Source organism: Eptatretus burgeri, chromosome 5 (genome assembly GCF_056783735.1).
Source record: "Eptatretus burgeri isolate ZD-2024b chromosome 5, Ebu_testis_v1, whole genome shotgun sequence".
Lineage (NCBI taxonomy): Eukaryota > Metazoa > Chordata > Myxini > Myxiniformes > Myxinidae > Eptatretus > Eptatretus burgeri.
The window spans coordinates 78,042,607-78,064,031 of NC_140965.1; the positions used below are offsets into that span (position 1 = coordinate 78,042,607).

Sequence of the window (21,425 nt, forward strand, 5' to 3'; positions counted from 1 at the left end):
ATTATCCATACTTTGATGAAATCAGCATAGAAACAAACTTGAAGGGGGCGCCACGGGCAAGGTGTTCGAGATAGAGCAAAATGGTTTCAAGACTTTAGGTGGGGAATGACCTCAAGATTATGCATAAAAAATATTGTCATCCTCGCTCTCAAAGTTTGGACGATCATATGATTTTTATGTCAAAATTCGAAATTTTCTAAGTTCCTGACCTTGTGACCTTGACCTTGGGACGAAAATGAAAAATTGAGCTCCGTGGGGCTATGCAGGTGCCATTGGGCTAACCAAATACCAAACCCCTGCCACATTCGACAAACCCCCTAGGAGAAGATGTAAATTTAAATCGGCTACCCCCTAAAAACACAATTCGCAATTTTCTAAGTTCGTGACCTTGTGACCTTGACTTTGGGACGAAAATGAAAAATCGAGCTCTGTGGGGCTATGCAGGTTTCATTGGGCTAACCAAATACCGAAACCCCTGCCAGATTCGACAAACCCCCTAGGAGAAGATAATTTATGTCAAAATTTGCAATTTTCTAATTCGTGACCTTGTGACCTTGACCTTGGGACGAAAATGAAAAATCGAGCTCCGCGGGGCTATGCAGGTGCCATTGGGCTAACCAAATACTGAAACCCCTGTCAGATTTGACAAACCCCCTAGGAGAAGATGCAAATTGAAATCGGCTACCCCCTAAAAACGTGTTTTTTTGGGCGTGGCTCCACCCATAATGGGCGCACCATGCCCATTCTCAGGAAAACACAACTAGATCATGATATAAATCTCCCACCAAAATTTTATCAGGATCGGATCAAAACCCACGGAGCTATGCTCGGGACATACAGACAGACAGACAGACAGACACACAACAATAACGAATAGAGTGGTCACTTATTTTTTTCGTGAAAATTTTTTTTTGTGAACCAAAAATGATGTCAGTGTGTGATGTAAGCTTCTGGGATTCACACCAGCTTGCATTTGTATCCCTGGCAAACCTCCCTTTAACTATGTTAATCGCTTTTGATTAATCACCTACAATTTGCATGAATATATCATCCCATTTGCTTTTGTGTAAGGCCAGCTTTATAGAGGAAGATAATGCTAGAAATTGGAGCATTATAATCTATGGTAAATCTGTGCAACTGTGTCTATATAAAACATCCAATATGACCCTCTTTAGCAGTTCACCCCTCCACCCCTTGCCCCCTACTGCAGTAAATGGGAGAAGGGAAGATTATAATGATCCCTCTTAACCAGGCATGGTCCGAGCACAACCATGTCAGTCAGTGACACTTGCATGATTGAAGGCTGTCTCAGTCTTGAAGCGAAAAACCATCTCGACTAGCAAGTATAATTTCACGAACCCGGCATTGCTTTGTCCCGTCTTTGTTTCCTGAGCACCTGCAATTCTGCTCTGCTTGAGATTGGTACAGCAGCAGCCAGAAGAATGTTAAGTAGTTAACCAATTGTCACTCTTAAAATTGGCAATGAGCTCATGCAGGAGACGTTTATTGCCAGTGACATAAATTTCCTTGTAGTTTTCAGTTGTTTTGGCATGTGTACCAAGAAAGGCCTTGCATAATGTTAGAACTAGGTGATTTGACAATCATTTGTCAGGTGATGGGCAATATGACATTTCTGCTTCTGTTCTTTCTTGTAATTGTAGCATTTGCCAAGTCAATGATATTGGGACATAGTGCATGCTGGGAGGTAAATTCACTGTGAATATGACCCTATCTACCCAGTTGTACAAATTTATGTGACTTGTTCATGGAGGACGTGTGCTGAAGATGTGTCGTATTCCCATTTAATTACACATGGAATTTAATCGATGATGATCTTGTTTTGCCTTGTGTTCGTCAGGGCACTGCTGTGTTTTGGTACAACATGTTCGCAAGTGGTGAAGGAGACTACAGCACTCGTCATGCAGCTTGTCCTGTCCTGGTGGGAAATAAGTGGGGTAAGTTGGATGAGCTCTCTATTCTGGGTTCAATCTCTCAAGTGGTCAGATGTGACTAAAGACTGCTGTTTTGTCATCCTTCAAGCACATCAAGTGTTGCACCGTGAAACTTGTAATTTGCAAACTTGAGATTTAGTCGTAAATCTGACTCTTCCTTCTGCTTTTAACCCAATGGTATAAAATATCCACACCTTGTTTAGTAAAGAGTACGCCATTGCATACCATTATGACTCCTGCGTGCTCTGGCTATGCATTTTGTATTGTGTGTTGTGTGCAGTGTAGCACACGCATGATGAGCCAAATGGCCTTTGCCTGTACTTTATATAGCGTGCAATGCTTCCAAATTATCTGGCAATAAACATGGATTACACAGACAAAACACAACCCAATTTAGTGGATAGTAGTTGCAGCCATCTTATAAAAGGAGGGCATGTGCATGTTTTCTGTGAGGATTTGAGGAATAGGGGCTTTTATGGCAAAGTACAATGGCTGGTAGAGGTAAGTTCAAAAAGAATAATAAAATATAACTCAGTATTTTGCACAGACACAAAGTAAGAAGGCAGCAGATAAAATTTACGACTCTACATCAACACTTGTAATCGAAATAATAAATGCCGGAGCTGTAGGTCACAGTTCACAGTGAATATGGAGGTGAATAGTGTGACTTCAAGCACATATGACCCAAAGCAAGGCAATATGATATTTTGAGGCAGTCTAATGCTTGAATGTCTGATGCAGCCGATAGGCTTTCAGGTGAGATCAGGTGTTTTAGTATGATTTAGCAATTGGCACATTTTAGTATGACACGAGTTGGTGGTGGTATACAATACACATCTGCGTCTTTCCACCACCTTGAACCCCTGGGACTGAATTATTCCAACCTCATAAAATTCTCCCATGCACCACTCCTCCTACCCCCTGAATTAACTCATTTTGGTCAGCACTTCAGGAGTGTATAGAAGTCGAACACACACACATCATATATATAGTATAGTACGATTCACAAATAGTCCCGCAACCATTCGTACATTATCCTGTGATTATGCAAGATAGCATCGGCTTTTGCGGGTCAAGTTCAGCCTCCTTGCCTCATCAGCTATGCCCTTGCCACAGTTGGCCAATAATTATATAATTGATTTCCCTTTGAATCCCATATCATTTCGTACAGCTGACTACACCGCTTGTGCTCCTCAGTTTCTATGTATGCATTGTATCAGCCTGGCTCCAAATACGCCCCGGCTGTTTTGGTATATCGCATCGCCTTGAATCAAGTTTACAGGGTTCAAAAATTCAACATCAGTTGCAAAATTAAGGTGTTTCACTTGCCATCTAGGGGCGTATCTACGGAAAATAGCACCTATGGCAAGCACTGAAATTGCGCCCCTGTCCAAACATCTGACACTCATCTTTTATATAACTTCACCACAATATCAGCTCAAAAATACAACCCAAGCTTGTTAATCTTTTAATTAACAAATTATGGCACTACATGAAAATTACAACTTCACCTTCCTTGCTTTCACTGATGCAAATTGGTCTATGATGTGCTCAAAGTCAGTTTTTCAGTTTCTTCTCTTTCTACACTCAGCAAAACAAGATCACAGAGTCTGCCTTGACCCATGGAGGCTCTCAAATACAAAAGTATTCGTTTTAACTTGCTGAATGATCTCTCGCAGCTGGCGATGGAAACTGCGATGGTTAGCGTTATCTGAATAGCAATGCGAAGATCGAGGAAGATGCTCTCATCTCCATACTGAACAATAAATTTGAGAAGGTCTTCAGCTCTTGATATTTTCATGTTGGCCTAACTTGAGAGCAACATTCTGCAATCCAAAATTTCTTCATATAGCTGCTGTCCATCAACATCAGAGCTGTACAATTCACTCAAATTTTCACACTTCTTCTTTAGGTCGTTACTGTCGGCGCCGTAACACAGTCCCTCGACATTGAGAAGGAACCCAAACTTGGTGTCAGTGTCGTGCAAACGAGCGAACATTTCGTCCATTTCTCTGTGAAGACGGTCGAGTGTTCCCTTCATGACTCTTTCCATTTCCTCCTGACCTGTTAACCCAGCATCTCCCGAGTTCTCATCAGCCATTCGTTTCTTTCGTCTGACGTCTTTCAACTTCAATATTCCATTCTTGACAGAGACCGAGTCCTGCTCAGTGCCCCCCCCCTCTCAAGTGGTGCCCAGGGCATGTGCCATACCTGCCATACCTTAGGTACGCCACTGTTGCCATCACTGTAATTTGACCAATCCAGACAAGACTTGATGCCTTGATTACAAAACAAATGCTGAGACACAGCACCTACAGACCAAAGCAAGTTGATGTCGTTTTGACGTAATTTTGGTGTCTTCGGTTTTGGTAGATGCCTGGTGTTGGCTTAATGGTTAAGGTGGTGGGCTTGGGATCCTGCGGTCCTGAGTTCAAATCCTGCTTGGCCATTGAATTAATACCAGGTGGGGTTGAATCTGGCTGTCATCCTTCCGAGGTCGGCAAAATGAGTGCCAGCTTGCTGGTATCCTGTGTCGGAGTAGTGACCCGTCCAGGATTGTGCCCGATAGCCCAGGAGACTGCTTAGGCCTAAGTCACATTTCGCACGGCGGCCGTAGGGTCTACAAAATCTACCGCTACTAGCAATTATAGGGCGGCCACAGTATTTTCACGGTCACACAATGTAGCAGTCACATATGTTTTTATTTTTCGGGGAGCCGCATGGCATATTTAGAAATTGTGGAGACCCAAAACGTGGGGGTGCCGTACAGTCTTTGATTTGATGTCGCACGGTGACCTTAGGGCATCCCTGCGGCGGCCATAGAATTTTCAAGGCAGACGCAAGGTAGCCTCAAGGTGCCCGCAAGGCAACCGCAGGGGGGCCCTAAGGCGAGCGTGCGGCCAGACGGACGGTAATGAGTGGGTATATATACCAGTTATTTTTTTACTGAAATAAAAATATAACAGTTCGGAATATATCAGTATATATAACTGAATATACTATAACTATAATATATATATAACTGAATATACCAGTTTGGAATATACCAGTATATATATATATAACTGAATATACTATAACTATAATATATATATATATATATGTATATATGTATATATATAATTATATGTATATATATATATATATGTGTATAGATATATGTATATATATATGTATATATATATATATATATATATACATATATATATACATATATATATATATATACATATATATATATATATACATATATACATATATACATATACATATATATATACATATATATATATACATATATATATATATATATATATATATATATATATATATATATATATATATATATATATATATATATATATATATATATATATATATATATATATATATATATATATATATATATATATATATATATATATATATATATATATATATATATATATATATATATATCTGAATATACCAGTTCGGAATATACCAGTATATATATAACTGAATATACTATAACTATAATATTCATATATAACTGAATATACCAGTATATATAACTGAATATACTGTAACTATAATATATATAACTGAATATACCAGTTCGGAGTACTGTATAGGCAAACACCTATACTCTGATCTCTAGCGGTAGTGCACGGTCGACGCAGACTGCCACGGAGGCCGTATGTAGGACGCACGACTGGTGTAGGGGAACCGTGCGTCGACCCTACGTTGCCCGCAGGTAGTCACACAGACCGCAAGGCCACCGTACGTTGAACACAGGGACGCCTTAGGACTACCCTACGGCGACCGTGGAAATAGTGCGGCCGCCGTAATTTTTGGAGGGTTGGCAAAATTCATTTTTCATTGATAAGAGCCTACGCAACCGCACGAATAACGCAAGCCCACCGTACGCCCTACGTACGGTGGACGTGGAACACATCTAGGTCACAGCTTGGCTTGTCGAATTGCTACGGCCAACGTAGAAATGAAAAAAAAAGTTGTAACTCTGCGCTATAATTCCACGGCGACCCCTACGGCCTGTAAAAGATAGCCATAGGGCGTAGGGTCACCCTGAAGCCACCTCAGAAACTCTGCGGCCGCCGCATGTTTCTGTCAATTCGGGAGGTGGGGGGGGGGGGTTACAGCCGCCGTATCCTAGCTGTAGAGCAAATGTGACTTAGGCCTAACTTACAAGTAACGCGTGTCGACGTGTGTCAACGATCGCGTAGCGTGCCTACAACTTATGACCAGCGTATGAGGAGCGTGTGAGTCATACGCTGGCATACGTCGAAAAATTTTGAGCATGCTTAAAATTGGTCGACGTACTCGGCGTACTACGACGTATGCAAGCATGCTTCAGCGTGCTCTTAACGTATAAAAAACTTACCCATAACGTATTCGACGTGTGCCAGCGTATTCGGCAAATTTTTCATATGTCGGCATACGCTGGCTAAAACGTCAAGGTGTGACAGGGCCTTGACACTTCGATGTCTGGTGTGGTTATGATTTGAATCGTCTAGCGGCAGCCTTTTATTAGGCTACACCACGTGATCGTTGGTGATATGCTGGGGCGCGCTATGCATCCGTTAGACTATCGTTGGGCATAGGTTGTGAAAGCCAACAACACGCTAAGCATTTGTTGGTATGTTATCTATATGTTATCGAAACGTTCTGTGTACGTTACTAATATGTTATGCATACGTCCAACTCGTTATGAATAAGCCAAAAACTGAAAAAAAAACATCAATAGTTCAGCGTACGCCAGCGTTTTACATACATTTTGATACGTTGCCATACGCTGGCTAAAACGTCAAGGTGTGACAGCGGCTTTAGGAATATTTGGAAATGCGTTTTTGTTTCCAGAGCAATTTCAATGCAATGTTTAATGTTTAAAACTGCAAAAATAGTTGTTTATGCGAATTAGCAACATGCATATCGTTTGATTTGCCTTTTTAGTTCATAGATCGTGTGTCCCATTCATTATCTTTCATTTTGAGCCATCATTTACATTCCTCGGTTAAATGGATCAAATTTGTGTTGCATAATGTTTTAATCCCCGACGTGCTATAAATTTACCCCGGTTACCATAGAAACTGCCAATTTATCACCTTGTGCACCGCTTAGCCACATTACAACAGGATTAACATTGAAGCAGAGATGTCAAGGGGTAAATGAAGCCCTGTTGTAAATTTCTCTTGGGCTGTACACACAATGTGACATTTTCTTGGCAGTTTTAGTGCGGCCCCTGCAGATGGGCGGAGTTGGATTAAACTCTGAATTTAGCTTTGTTTTCTGATTTTCACCTGTGTGTTTTTACACCGGTCCCCTTCTCGCTGTGACATACTCAGTATGCCAAAGGACTTGCAACCTACTAGGATATGGCATTTCATCATATATAACTCTTCCGCCGTCGTCCTCAATGGATTTTAAACCAGTCCACTGGGCTCGGAGTTGACACACACAAACGCGCATCCAAATTGTTTTATAGACTTTTAACTGTGCAATCTAAACAGCTTTAAGAAATCGTAATCGAATCTAACACCCTGTGTATCCTCTTGAAAGTATTTTGTTCTCTCAGGTACCTGACCAATGCATATTGCTTTGATAGGAATCTGTGTGAATTTAGCTTTTGACTGCTGCCTTCTTGTCTTTACCATCCAAATATTTCCAAACAGTCTCAAACAAATGGATTCATGAGCGAGGTCAAGAGTTCCGGAGGCCGTGTGGATTAACGCGGGAGTAAACTCTCATTCGAAGAGCTGTCACAGCCTCGTCCAAACACCATCTCCTTGCGTTATGAAAACAGATTTTTTTTTTTTTTTAAAACATTCCTAAACATTTCAAGAACCTAACGATACATCGCTGTAAAGACCTCGAAACCTATTATTAGAAGCATGTTAAATTAATTTGTTTCATCCTCCTCCTCCTCGTCCTCCTCCTCGTCCTCCTCCTCCTCCTCCTCCTCCAACTCAGCCACATCCCATACACTTTGTCATAAAGTGATAATATGCACGGTGTTTCAAAAAGAGTGATGCAACTTTAAAGGTTTATTTACAAAGAAACAGAAACCTCAGGAATGTGAACCAAACATTTCTTGAAAGCTTATGACATGGTATTTTATATCACTGATTTCTATTGCAGGAAGTCATTGCTCCAGTTGGGAAGAGCCCAAGGTCTGAAATTGGCATTTACACAAAAGCCTTGTAATTGACGTTCTCGATGTGTGCCACTCCATGGTTCAGACGGGCATTGATCCTGACTCCAAAGTCCTGTCCAACTTTCCTGGAGGTCTCATGTGGCACTGCCTGGAGGTAGTCTGACACCTGCTTCAGATCATCCAGTGTGGCAGGGCGGTTGGCACAGACAGAGCCCTTGGCAGCCTTCCGGAACCAGTAGTCCAGAGGCTTCAAGTCTGGGCTATGGGGTGCCCAGTCATGAGCGGACCCAGGGCAACGAGGTGGTTTCTGAAGAGCTGCCACAGTAAAGTGATGGCATCGCCAGCTGTATGTGGGGGTGCACCATCCTGCATAAACCAGGTCATACTGAGCTTGTTTAGGGTGACCTTTTGGGCTAGATCATTATGGAACTTCTGTAGCACGGCTCAGTCATGCTCACCGTTGCTCGTCACCATCCTGCAGTTGTCATTCTCAAACCAGTAAGGCCCTAGCGTTCCCCATCTGGCATTGAAGGCACAGAAGCATGTGACGTCAGGCCCTTTCAGCAACCTCTCAGTGATCGCCTCAGGTGGTTCTGCCTGCTAGAAAATGTTGTGGCTCTTCATGGCACCCTTCAAGTCGAAATGGGCTTCATCACTGAACCAGATCAGGTTAATCCAGTTTATGTTCCGCACCATCCTGTTACTGAGCCAGTTGCACATATCAAGTCTCCTTCTCATGTCATCTTGACTCAGTTTATGCCTAATAGAGATGATGTATGGGAAAAGTTTCAGTTCCTTAGTGAGGATATGCCAGACTGATGTTTGTTTGATGCTTAGCTCCTAGGAGCACCGGCGGTGGGACTTCTTGGGACTGTTTACTGCAGAATCCCGCACGGCATCGATGTTGGCTTACCTCTTAGTTACTGATGCTGACCTACCACTCTTGCCCTTGCTCTGGTTGTGCACTGTACCCTTGTGTTCAAAATGTTTCACAATATGTTGAATGGCACAATTTGTGGGTTCATCACGTGTTCTGAGGTCGTATTCCTGGCAGAACCCCCGGCGGGTGTCTACGATACGATTTCGTCTCGTACCACAGAGCCACCACTTTTGTCTTCTGCTTCACTGTCAATGGCATAGTTGAGCTCCGGAGTGAGAAATCCCAGGGAACAAATACCATGATAACACCACCAATCCCTGAAAAGGAAAACTGTATCGGTCAAAAAACAAAGAAATGGCAGGAAGGCAAAGTTGTATCAATCTTTTTGAAATGCCCTGTAATTGAGGAGCGCATTTTTGCTTCAGTGTTTTGTATGCATCTTGTATTCGAAAGAATGTGCTGGAGGTTTATATTAGTGGTTTTATGTGCCACAGATGCATGTCAATCTTGGGGGGGGGGGTCTTAACTTTGCAAAGCGTTAAAGGGGCTATTTACATTTTGAATATGCAAAAATGTCAATTTTGACTCCTTTCTGAATTTTTGACTCCCTTCTGAATTTTTGACTCCCTTATACTCTGCAAAACACCTTCCACCACCCCCCTTTCCTCTTCCTCCCCCCTCTTTCCTCTTCCTAACCCCCCTTCCTCTTCCTCCCCCTCCAACTCTCTTGGAAACATCACATACACTTTGTAATAAAGTGAAAATATAATTGAGCGCACTTCTGCTCAAATGGAGTTTTGTATGCATTTGTCATGATTTATTTAGCCCGCTCCCCGCACGGCGGGAGATAAGGTGGTGCATGCGTGCGTTAACTTTTTTTTACCATTTGAGCTTTTGTCATCGAATTTTCAACAAAGCTTCATTATGAGAATATGGAGAAGACAAATTAATAACGTCAGGTTTTCCTTCCCTTTGGTATGTGTATGTGGTTCGTGGTGCTGGACTCAGCGCATTGTCTGAATGCAATCCAAGCTTTGACCTTCACGACTCCAACGTGCAGGTTAGCTACCACTCAAATTGGATCTTTGTCAGTTGGTGTCGTACTTCTGATTGACGTAACAATGGCCATATCAACAGCGTAACGTTTTTGAAACTTGTATTTCAAATAAACAGATACAAAGTCAAATGACGAAGTTCATCACATACAATGTCCAACAACGATTCCCACGTTGAGTTGTTTCCGCCGCCCAGTGTCCTAGTGCTGCCGGTACAACTCACGCGTGTTCACCTCGTCCTTCAGGGCTGTCGATTCTTCGATTCCTGTCGCCGTGTCCTCTCGTAAGATGGTCCCTCCAGATAATTAGAGCTTGAAAGAATATTATTTCCCAATACACGATCTTAATAAGTTTTAATCAACCTGATTATGATCAGCTCCACGCGTTAATAACCGCTCTGGATATTAACACTTCGTTCACTCAGAGTTAAATCGAGCATGGGGACGATGGAAACACACAGCTCGTCACATGTCACCAGTCTCTCTACACATCGCTCTCACGGGTTTATGTAGTATCACAGAACAATCCCATGTCTTACAACAAATGTGATTGTAGTCCATACTGGAAGCTTCATCTGAGATGGGGCCAAAAACGATATGCAGCATCATATTTCAAAAAGGTATTGGGCCAGGTATGTTCCCATGGATCAGGCAACGTCGTTTTAGCTGTTTTCGGCATGTTTAGCATACAGAAGAGGAAGTCCGGATATACACGGACACGGATGGGCTTTGCATTCTCAGATGCTTTCTGGTTCATCTTGTGTTCAGAATAATGTGCAAGAGGTTTATATTAGTCATTTTATGTGCCCCAAAGGGCCGCAAGGTGTTCATGAACACTCCATAAGTTATTGAGTGCATGAGAAACAACATTCAATTTAATTTTCCTGTAAAATGCAAAAGGAAAAACCCAATTTTAGAAATGTGAGAAAGCAAAAGGGATGATTGTGTACCACCAATTTCTGCTGCATCATGTACCACCTTCTTTCATACGGGCACCTGGGAGGGCATCCTGAAATTTGTACCTCCAATGTCAATGCATATTTTTAGGTTTTAACCTTTTGTAGCCCTTTTCCACTGTCGACAAAAAAAAAAAAATGGGCGAGCCAAACATCGATCCATTGTGAATTGGTTGAGTCGAGCACACACACCAGATTAGGCCATTTTTGGCCAGGGATCACCCATGAAGTCAATTGAGAGGTCCAGCTGAATTGATCTTCAGCACAGCAGAAATGTTGTTGCGATGCCGTACTAGCAGATTGATGCTTATTCTGTCAGGTTTGAAGAAAAACATCTTTGAACTTGAAACATTCAATTTTTTTTTGTTTGTTTGTTTTTATTTAACTCTCTGGTTCTGATGTACCACACTCTGTTACAGAGTATCAGTGCTGCTGAAGCAGTTTCTAAGCAAGGGTTATATTGGATTACTGAATGGTTTGTTGTTCTCTTCCCAGCAGTCGTAGTTGGCAGGAATTTGGACAGGGTGCCGGCGATAGCTCACCTACTCTTTGTGAAGGATGCCGTGGGATTTTTAATGTCCACCCATTAATGCCAGCAGCTAAGACGCCTGGTTTTACGTACACATAGAAAGGCGGCACACATACTGATGAATAACTCTGCTTGTGATACACTGGAATGACAGTTTACAGTTGGGTTGGGATTCAAACCCAGGATCGACAGCTTCGAGGTGAGTTTGCATTCCTCCAGGCCATCCTGCCAGCCCTCGGGTGATTATATACCTGTGATATTGTGTTTAGTTTATAATTAATTGAGCTTTGGGATCCCATAACAATTTTATGGGGAATTTAGTTTCAATGCAGTTGTGAGTACTTGAAAGGATGTTTGTTAATTTGAAGCTTATTGTTTGAAATGGGCTCCAGATTGTGCTTTTCCAAGTGATGTGCAGCAAAAATTGTGGGTAAAAAACAGGTTCACCTTCAGTGAAATTGTGTGGGTGAATTGGTACATTTTCAGGATACATTTTGAGTCGATTTGCATTATCAGAACCAACAGAGTATCCGTCCAATGGGTGGTCTTGTTCCAAGCATGCAACACGTTCTTCTGACGCATACCTCTATTTGGACGGTGTATAGGGAACTGACGGCTCTGTGAAGGCAAAAACAAACCACATGAAGCAAAAACATACCGACTGCTTATAATTCAAAACACGTCACTGCACTGGTAAACATGGGGACAGGAAGACTGCACTGGTAAACATGGGGACAGGAAGACTGCACTGGTAAACATGGGGACAGGAAGACTGCACTGGTAAACATGTGGACAGGAAGACTGCACTGGTAAACATGTGGACATAAAGACTGCACTGGTAAACATGTGGACATGAAGACTGCACTGGTAAACATGTGGACAGGAAGACTGCACTGGTAAACATGTGGACAGGAAGACTGCACTGGTAAACATGTGGACATAAAGACTGCACTGGTAAACATGTGGACATGAAGACTGCACTGGTAAACATGTGGACATGAAGACTGCACCGGAAAGCATGTGGACATGAAGACTGCACCGGAAAGCATGTGGACATGAAGACTGCACCGGAAAGCATGTGGACATGAAGACTGCACCGGAAAGCATGGGGACATGAAGACTGCACCGGAAAGCATGGGGACAGGAAGACTGCACTGGAAAGCATGGGGACAGGAAGACTGCACTGGAAAGCATGGGGACAGGAAGACTGCACTGGAAAGCATGGGGACAGGAAGACTGCACTGGAAAGCATGTGGACATGAAGACTGCACTGGAAAGCATGGGGACAGGAAGACTGCACTGGAAAGCATGTGGACATGAAGACTGCACTGGAAAGCATGTGGACAGGAAGACTGCACTGGAAAGCATGTGGACATGAAGACTGCACTGGAAAGCATGTGGACAGGAAGACTGCATTGGAAAGCATGTGGACAGGAAGACTGCATTGGAAAGCATGGGGACAGGAAGACTGCATTGGAAAGCATGGGGAAAGGAAGACTGCATTGGAAAGCATGTGGCCATGAAGACTGCACTGGAAAACATGTGGACAGGAAGACTGCACTGGTAAACATGCGGGCACGAAGACTGCACTGGTAAACATGTGGACATGAAGACTGCACTGGAAAGCATGGGGACATGAAGACTGCACTGGAAAGCATGTGGACAGGAAGACTGCACTGGAAAGCATGTGGCCATGAAGACTGCACTGGTAAACATGTGGACATGAAGACTGCACCAAAAAGCATGGGGACATGAAGACTGCACTGGAAAGCATGTGGACAGGAAGACTGCACTGGAAAGATTGCGGACAGGAAGACTGCACTGGAAAGCATGTGGCCATGAAGACTGCACTGGTAAACATGTGGACAGGAAGACTGCACTGGTGAACTTGTGGACATGAAGACTGCACTGTTAAACATGTGGACATGAAGACTGCACTGGAAAGCATGGGGACAGGAAGACTGCACTGGAAAGCATGTGGACATGAAGACTGCACTGGAAAGCATGTGGACAGGAAGACTCCACTGGAAAGCATGTGGACATGAAGACTGCACTGGAAAGCATGGGGACAGGAAGACTGCACTGGAAAGCATGGGGACAGGAAGACTGCACTGGAAAGCATGGGGACAGGAAGACTGCACTGGAAAGCATGTGGACAGGAAGACTGCACTGGAAAGCATGGGGACATGAAGACTGCACTGGAAAGCATGGGGACAGGAAGACTGCACTGGAAAGCATGGGGACAGGAAGACTGCACTGGAAAGCATGGGGACAGGAAGACTGCACTGGAAAGCATGGGGACAGGAAGACTGCACTGGAAAGCATGTGGACATGAAGACTGCACTGGAAAGCATGGGGACAGGAAGACTGCACTGGAAAGCATGTGGACAGGAAGACTGCACTGGAAAGCATGTGGACATGAAGACTGCACTGGAAAGCATGGGGACATGAAGACTGCACTGGAAAGCATGGGGACAGGAAGACTGCACTGGAAAGCATGTGGACATGAAGACTGCACTGGAAAGCATGGGGACAGGAAGACTGCACTGGAAAGCATGGGGACATGAAGACTGCACTGGAAAGCATGTGGACATGAAGACTGCACTGGAAAGCATGTGGACAGGAAGACTGCACTGGAAAGCATGTGGACATGAAGACTGCACTGGAAAGCATGTGGACATGAAGACTGCACTGGAAAGCATGGGGACAGGAAGACTGCACTGGAAAGCATGTGGACATGAAGACTGCACTGGAAAGCATGTGGACAGGAAGACTGCACTGGAAAGCATGGGGACAGGAAGACTGCACTGGAAAGCATGGGGACAGGAAGACTGCACTGGAAAGCATGTGGACATGAAGACTGCACTGGAAAGCATGTGGACAGGAAGACTGCACTGGAAAGCATGGGGACAGGAAGACTGCACTGGAAAGCATGGGGACAGGAAGACTGCACTGGAAAGCATGGGGACATGAAGACTGCACTGGAAAGCATGGGGACATGAAGACTGCACTGGAAAGCATGGGGACAGGAAGACTGCACTGGAAAGCATGTGGACATGAAGACTGCACTGGAAAGCATGGGGACAGGAAGACTGCACTGGAAAGCATGGGGACAGGAAGACTGCACTGGAAAGCATGGGGACAGGAAGACTGCACTGGAAAGCATGGGGACAGGAAGACTGCACTGGAAAGCATGGGGACAGGAAGACTGCACTGGAAAGCATGGGGACAGGAAGACTGCACTGGAAAGCATGTGGACATGAAGACTGCACTGGAAAGCATGTGGACAGGAAGACTGCACTGGAAAGCATGGGGACAGGAAGACTGCACTGGAAAGCATGTGGACATGAAGACTGCATTGGAAAGCATGTGGACAGTAAGACTGCACTGGAAAGCATGTGGACATGAAGACTGCACTGGAAAGCATGGGGACATGAAGACTGCACTGGAAAGCATGCGGGCACGAAGACTGCACTGGAAAGCATGGGGACATGAAGACTGCACTGGAAAGCATGTGGACAGGAAGACTGCACTGGAAAGCATGGGGACAGGAAGACTGCACTGGAAAGCATGGGGACAGGAAGAATGCACTGGAAAGCATGTGGACAGGAAGACTGCACTGGAAAGCATGGGGACATGAAGACTGCACTGGAAAGCATATGGACAGGAAGACTGCACTGGAAAGCATGTGGACATGAAGACTGCACTGGAAAGCATGGGGACAGGAAGACTGCACTGGTAAACATGGGGACAGGAAGACTGCACTGGAAAGCATGTGGCCATGAAGACTGCACTGGAAAGCATGGGGACATGAAGACTGCACTGGAAAGCATATGGACAGGAAGACTGCACTGGAAAGCATGTGGACATGAAGACTGCACTGGAAAGCATGCGGGCACAAGAAGACTGCACTGGAAAGCATGGGGACATGAAGACTGCACTGGAAAGCATGCGGGCACGAAGATTGCACTGGAAAGCATGTGGCCATGAAGACTGCACTGGTAAACATGGGTACAGGAAGACTCCAATGGAAAGCATGTGGACATGAAGACTGCACTGGAAAGCATGTGGACATGAAGACTGCACTGGAAAGCAAGGGGTCATGAAGACTGCACTGGAAAGCAAGGGGACATGAAGACTGCACTGGAAAGCATGTGGACATGAAGACTGCACTGGAAAGCATGGGGACAGGAAGACTGCACTGGAAAGCATGGGGACAGGAAGACTGCACTGGAAAGCATGTGGACATGAAGACTGCACTGGAAAGCATGGGGACAGGAAGACTGCACTGGAAAGCATGGGGACATGAAGACTGCACTGGAAAGCATGTGGACATGAAGACTGCACTGGAAAGCATGGGGACAGGAAGACTGCACTGGAAAGCATGGGGACAGGAAGACTGCACTGGAAAGCATGTGGACATGAAGACTGCACTGGAAAGCATGTGGACATGAAGACTGCACTGGAGAGCATGGGGACATGAAGACTGCACTGGAAAGCATGGGGACAGGAAGACTGCACTGGAAAGCATGGGGACAGGAAGACTGCACTGGAAAGCATGGGGACAGGAAGACTGCACTGGAAAGCATGGGGACAGGAAGACTGCACTGGAAAGCATGTGGACATGAAGACTGCACTGGAAAGCATGGGGACAGGAAGACTGCACTGGAAAGCATGGGGACAAGAAGACTGCATTGGAAAGCATGGGGAAAGGAAGACTGCACTGGAAAGCATGGGGACAAGAAGACTGCACTGGAAAGCATGGGGACAGGAAGACTGCACTGGAAAGCATGGGGACAGGAAGACTGCACTGGAAAGCATGGGGACAGGAAGACTGCACTGGTAAACATGTGGACATGAAGACTGCACTGGAAAGCATGGGGACAGGAAGACTGCACTGGAAAGCATGGGGACAGGAAGACTGCACTGGAAAGCATGGGGACAGGAAGACTGCACTGGAAAGCATGGGGACAGGAAGACTGCACTGGAAAGCATGGGGACAGGAAGACTGCACTGGAAAGCATGGGGACATGAAGACTGCACTGGAAAGCATGTGGACATCAAGACTGCACTGGAAAGCATGTGGACAGGAAGACTGCACTGGAAAGCATGTGGACAAGAAGGCTGCATTGGAAAGCATGGGGAAAGGAAGACCGCATTGGAAAGCATGGGGAAAGGAAGACCGCACTGGAAAGCATGGGGACATGAAGACTGCACTGGAAAGCATGTGGACATGAAGACTGCACTGGAAAGCATGTGGACATGAAGACTGCACTGGAGAGCATGGGGACATGAAGACTGCACTGGAAAGCATGGGGAGAGGAAGACTGCACTGGAAAGCATGTGGACAGGAAGACTGCACTGGAAAGCATAGGGACAGGAAGACTGCACTGGAAAGCATGTGGACATGAAGACTGCACTGGAAAGCATGGGGACAGGAAGACTGCACTGGAAAGCATGGGGACATGAAGACTGCACTGGAAAGCAAGGGGACATGAAGACTGCACTGGAAAGCAAGGGGACATGAAGACTGCACTGGAAAGCAAGGGGACAGGAAGACTGCACTGGAAAGCATGGGGACATGAAGACTGCACTGGAAAGCATGTGGACATGAAGACTGCACTGGAAAGCAAGGGGACAGGAAGACTGCACTGGAAAGCATGGGGACATGAAGACTGCACTGGAAAGCAAGGGGACATGAAGACTGCACTGGAAAGCATGGGGACATGAAGACTGCACTGGAAAGCATGTGGACAGGAAGACTGCACTGGAAAGCATGGGGACAGGAAGACTGCACTGGAAAGCATGTGGACAGGAAGACTGCACTGGAAAGCATGGGGACAGGAAGACTGCACTGGAAAGCATGGGGACAGGAAGACTGCACTGGAAAGCATGGGGACAGGAAGACTGCACTGGAAAGCATGGGGACAGGAAGACTGCACTGGAAAGCATGTGGACATGAAGACTGCACTGGAAAGCATGTGGACAGGAAGACTGCACTGGAAAGCATGTGGACATGAAGACTGCACTGGAAAGCATGTGGACAGGAAGACTGCATTGGAAAGCATGTGGACATGAAGACTGCATTGGAAAGTTTGGGGACAGGAAGACTGCATTGTAAAGCATGGGGACAGGAAGACTGCATTGGAAAGCATGTGGACAGGAAGACTGCACTGGAAAGCATGTGGACATGAAGACTGCACTGGAAAGCATGTGGACATGAAGACTGCACTGGAAAGCAAGGGGACAGGAAGACTGCACTGGAAAGCATGGGGACATGAAGACTGCACTGGAAAGCATGTGGACATGAAGACTGCACTGGAAAGCAAGGGGACAGGAAGACTGCACTGGAAAGCAAGGGGACATGAAGACTGCACTGGAAAGCATGGGGACAGGAAGACTGCACTGGAAAGCATGTGGACATGAAGACTGCACTGGAAAGCATGTGGACAGGAAGACTGCATTGGAAAGCATGGGGAAAGGAAGACTGCATTGGAAAGCATGGGGAAAGGAAGACTGCATTGGAAAGCATGGGGAAAGGAAGACTGCATTGGAAAGCATGGGGAAAGGAAGACTGCATTGGAAAGCATGGGGAAAGGAAGACTGCATTGGAAAGCATGGGGAAAGGAAGACTGCACTGGAAAGCATGGGGACATGAAGACTGCACTGGAAAGCAAGGGGACAGGAAGACTGCACTGGAAAGCATGTGGACATGAATACTGCACTGGAAAGCATGTGGACAGGAAGACTGCATTGGAAAGCATGTGGACATGAAGACTGCATTGGAAAGCATGGGGACAGGAAGACTGCATTGTAAAGCATGGGGACAGGAAGACTGCATTGGAAAGCATGTGGACAGGAAGACTGCACTGGAAAGCATGTGGACATGAAGACTGCACTGGAAAGCATGTGGACATGAAGACTGCACTGGAAAGCAAGGGGACAGGAAGACTGCACTGGAAAGCATGGGGACATGAAGACTGCACTGGAAAGCATGTGGACATGAAGACTGCACTGGAAAGCAAGGGGACAGGAAGACTGCACTGGAAAGCATGGGGACATGAAGACTGCACTGGAAAGCAAGGGGACATGAAGACTGCACTGGAAAGCATGGGGACATGAAGACTGCACTGGAAAGCATGTGGACATGAAGACTGCACTGGAAAGCATGTGGACAGGAAGACTGCACTGGAAAGCATGTGGACAGGAAGACTGCACTGGAAAGCATGTGGACAGGAAGACTGCATTGGAAAGCATGGGGAAAGGAAGACTGCATTGGAAAGCATGGGGAAAGGAAGACTGCATTGGAAAGCATGGGGAAAGGAAGACTGCATTGGAAAGCATGGGGAAAGGAAGACTGCATTGGAAAGCATGGGGAAAGGAAGACTGCACTGGAAAGCATGGGGACAGGAAGACTGCACTGGAAAGCATGGGGACATGAAGACTGCACTGGAAAGCAAGGGGACATGAAGACTGCACTGGAAAGCATGGGGACAGGAAGACTGCACTGGAAAGCATGTGGACATGAAGACTGCACTGGAAAGCATGTGGACAGGAAGACTGCATTGGAAAGCATGGGGAAAGGAAGACTGCATTGGAAAGCATGGGGAAAGGAAGACTGCATTGGAAAGCATGGGGAAAGGAAGACTGCATTGGAAAGCATGGGGAAAGGAAGACTGCATTGGAAAGCATGGGGAAAGGAAGACTGCACTGGAAAGCATGGGGACATGAAGACTGCACTGGAAAGCAAGGGGACAGGAAGACTGCACTGGAAAGCATGTGGACATGAATACTGCACTGGAAAGCATGTGGCCATGAAGACTGCACTGGAAAACATGTGGACAGGAAGACTGCACTGGTAAACATGTGGCCATGAAGACTGCACTGGCAAACATGTGGACATGAAGACTGCACTGGAAAGCATGGGGACAGGAAGACTGCACTGGAAAGCATGTGGACATGAAGACTGCACTGGAAAGCATGTGGACAGGAAGACTGCACTGGAAAGCATGAGGACAGGAAGACTGCACTGGAAAGCATGGGGACAGGAAGACTGCACTGGAAAGCATGGGGACAGGAAGACTGCACTGGAAAGCATGTGGACAGGAAGACTGCACTGGAAAGCATAGGGACAGGAAGACTGCACTGGAAAGCATGTGGACATGAAGACTGCACTGGAAAGCATGGGGACAGGAAGACTGCACTGGAAAGTATAGGAACAGGAAGACTGCACTGGAAAGCATGTGGACATGAAGACTGCACTGGAAAGCATGTGGACATGAAGACTGCACTGGAAAGCATGCGGACATGAAGACTGCACTGGAAAGCAGGTGGACATGAAGACTGCAATGGAAAGCATGGGAACAGGAAGAATGCACTGGAAAGCATGTGGACAGGAAGACTGCACTGGAAAGCATGGGGACAGGAAGACTGCACTGGAAAGCATGTGGACAGGAAGACTGCACTGGAAAGCATGGGGACATGAAGACTGCACTGGAAAGCATGGGGACATGAAGACTGCACTGGAAAGCATGTGGACAGGAAGACTGCACTGGAAAGCATGTGGACATGAAGACTGCACTGGAAAGCATGCGGGCACGAAGACTGCACTGGAAAGCATGGGGACATGAAGACTGCACTGGAAAGCATGTGGACATGAAGACTGCATTGGAAAGCATGTGGACATGAAGACTGCATTGGAAAGCTTGGGGACAGGAAGACTGCATTGGAAAGCATGGGGACAGGAAGACTGCATTGGAAAGCATGGGGACAGGAAGACTGCATTGGAAAGCATGGGGACATGAAGACTGCACTGGAAAGCATGGGGACATGAAGACTGCACTGGAAAGCATGTGGACAGGAAGACTGCACTGGAAAGCATGTGGACATGAAGACTGCACTGGAAAGCATGCGGGCACGAAGACTGCACTGGAAAGCATGGGGACAGGAAGAATGCACTGGAAAGCATGTGGACAGGAAGACTGCACTGGGAAACATGTGGACAGGAAGACTGCACTGGTAAACATGTGGAGAGGAAGACTGCACTGGGAAACATGTGGACAGGAAGACTGCACTGGTAAACTTGTGGACATGAAGACTGCACTCTTAAACATGTGGACATGAAGACTGCACTGGAAAGCATGGGGACAGGAAGACTGCACTGGAAAGCATGTGGACATGAAGACTGCATTGGAAAGCATGTGGACAGTAAGACTGCACTGGAAAGCATGCGGGCACGAAGACTGCACTGGAAAGCATGGGGACAAGAAGAGTGCACTGGAAAGCATGGGGACATGAAGACTGCACTGGAAAGCATGCGGACATGAAGACTGCACTGGAAAGCATGTGGACAGGAAGACTGCACTGGAAAGCATGGGGACAGGAAGACTGCACTGGAAAGCATGGGGACAGGAAGACTGCACTGGAAAGCATGGGGACAGGAAGACTGCACTGGAAAGCATGGGGACAGGAAGACTGCACTGGAAAGCATGTGGACAGGAAGACTGCACTGGAAAGCATGGGGACATGAAGACTGCACTGGAAAGCATGGGGACATGAAGACTGCACTGGAAAGCATGGGGACAGGAAGACTGCACTGGAAAGCATGGGGACAAGAAGACTGCACTGGAAAGCATGTGGACATGAAGACTGCACTGGAAAGCATGGGGACATGAAGACTGCACCGGAAAGCATGTGGACAGTGAGACTGCACTGGAAAGCATGCGGGCACAAGAAGACTGCACTGGAAAGCATGGGGACATGAAGACTGCACTGGAAAGCATGGGGACAGGAAGACTGCACTGGAAAGCATGTGGACAGGAAGACTGCACTGGAAAGCATGGGGACATGAAGACTGCACTGGAAAGCATGTGGACATGAAGACTGCACTGGAAAGCATGT

General features: G+C 46.0%; 2 protein-coding genes across 13 annotated transcripts in view; one reads left to right on the forward strand and one right to left on the reverse strand.

Moving 5' to 3' along the window:
• P4HA1 (prolyl 4-hydroxylase subunit alpha 1) overlaps positions 1 to 9,780 on the forward strand; it is an 87,003-nt gene extending 77,223 nt beyond the window's left edge. For all 11 annotated transcript variants that reach the window (XM_085882539.1, XM_085882536.1, XM_085882533.1 and 8 more), the window contains 2 exons: positions 1,859 to 1,955; positions 7,625 to 9,780. In XM_085882539.1, coding sequence (XP_085738665.1) covers positions 1,859 to 1,955; positions 7,625 to 7,692 — 165 coding nt within the window. In that variant the 3' untranslated portion in view covers positions 7,693 to 9,780. The remainder of the gene's footprint in view (positions 1 to 1,858; positions 1,956 to 7,624) is intronic.
• Positions 7,874 to 21,425, reverse strand: part of TLR3 (toll like receptor 3) — a 58,691-nt gene continuing 45,139 nt past the window's right edge. For both annotated transcript variants that reach the window (XR_015058491.1, XM_085882521.1), the window contains one exon: positions 7,874 to 12,143. Coding sequence is in view for 1 of the 2 variants with exons in the window: in XM_085882521.1 (XP_085738647.1) it covers positions 12,038 to 12,143 (106 nt within the window). In the remaining variant the exon portion in view is untranslated. The remainder of the gene's footprint in view (positions 12,144 to 21,425) is intronic.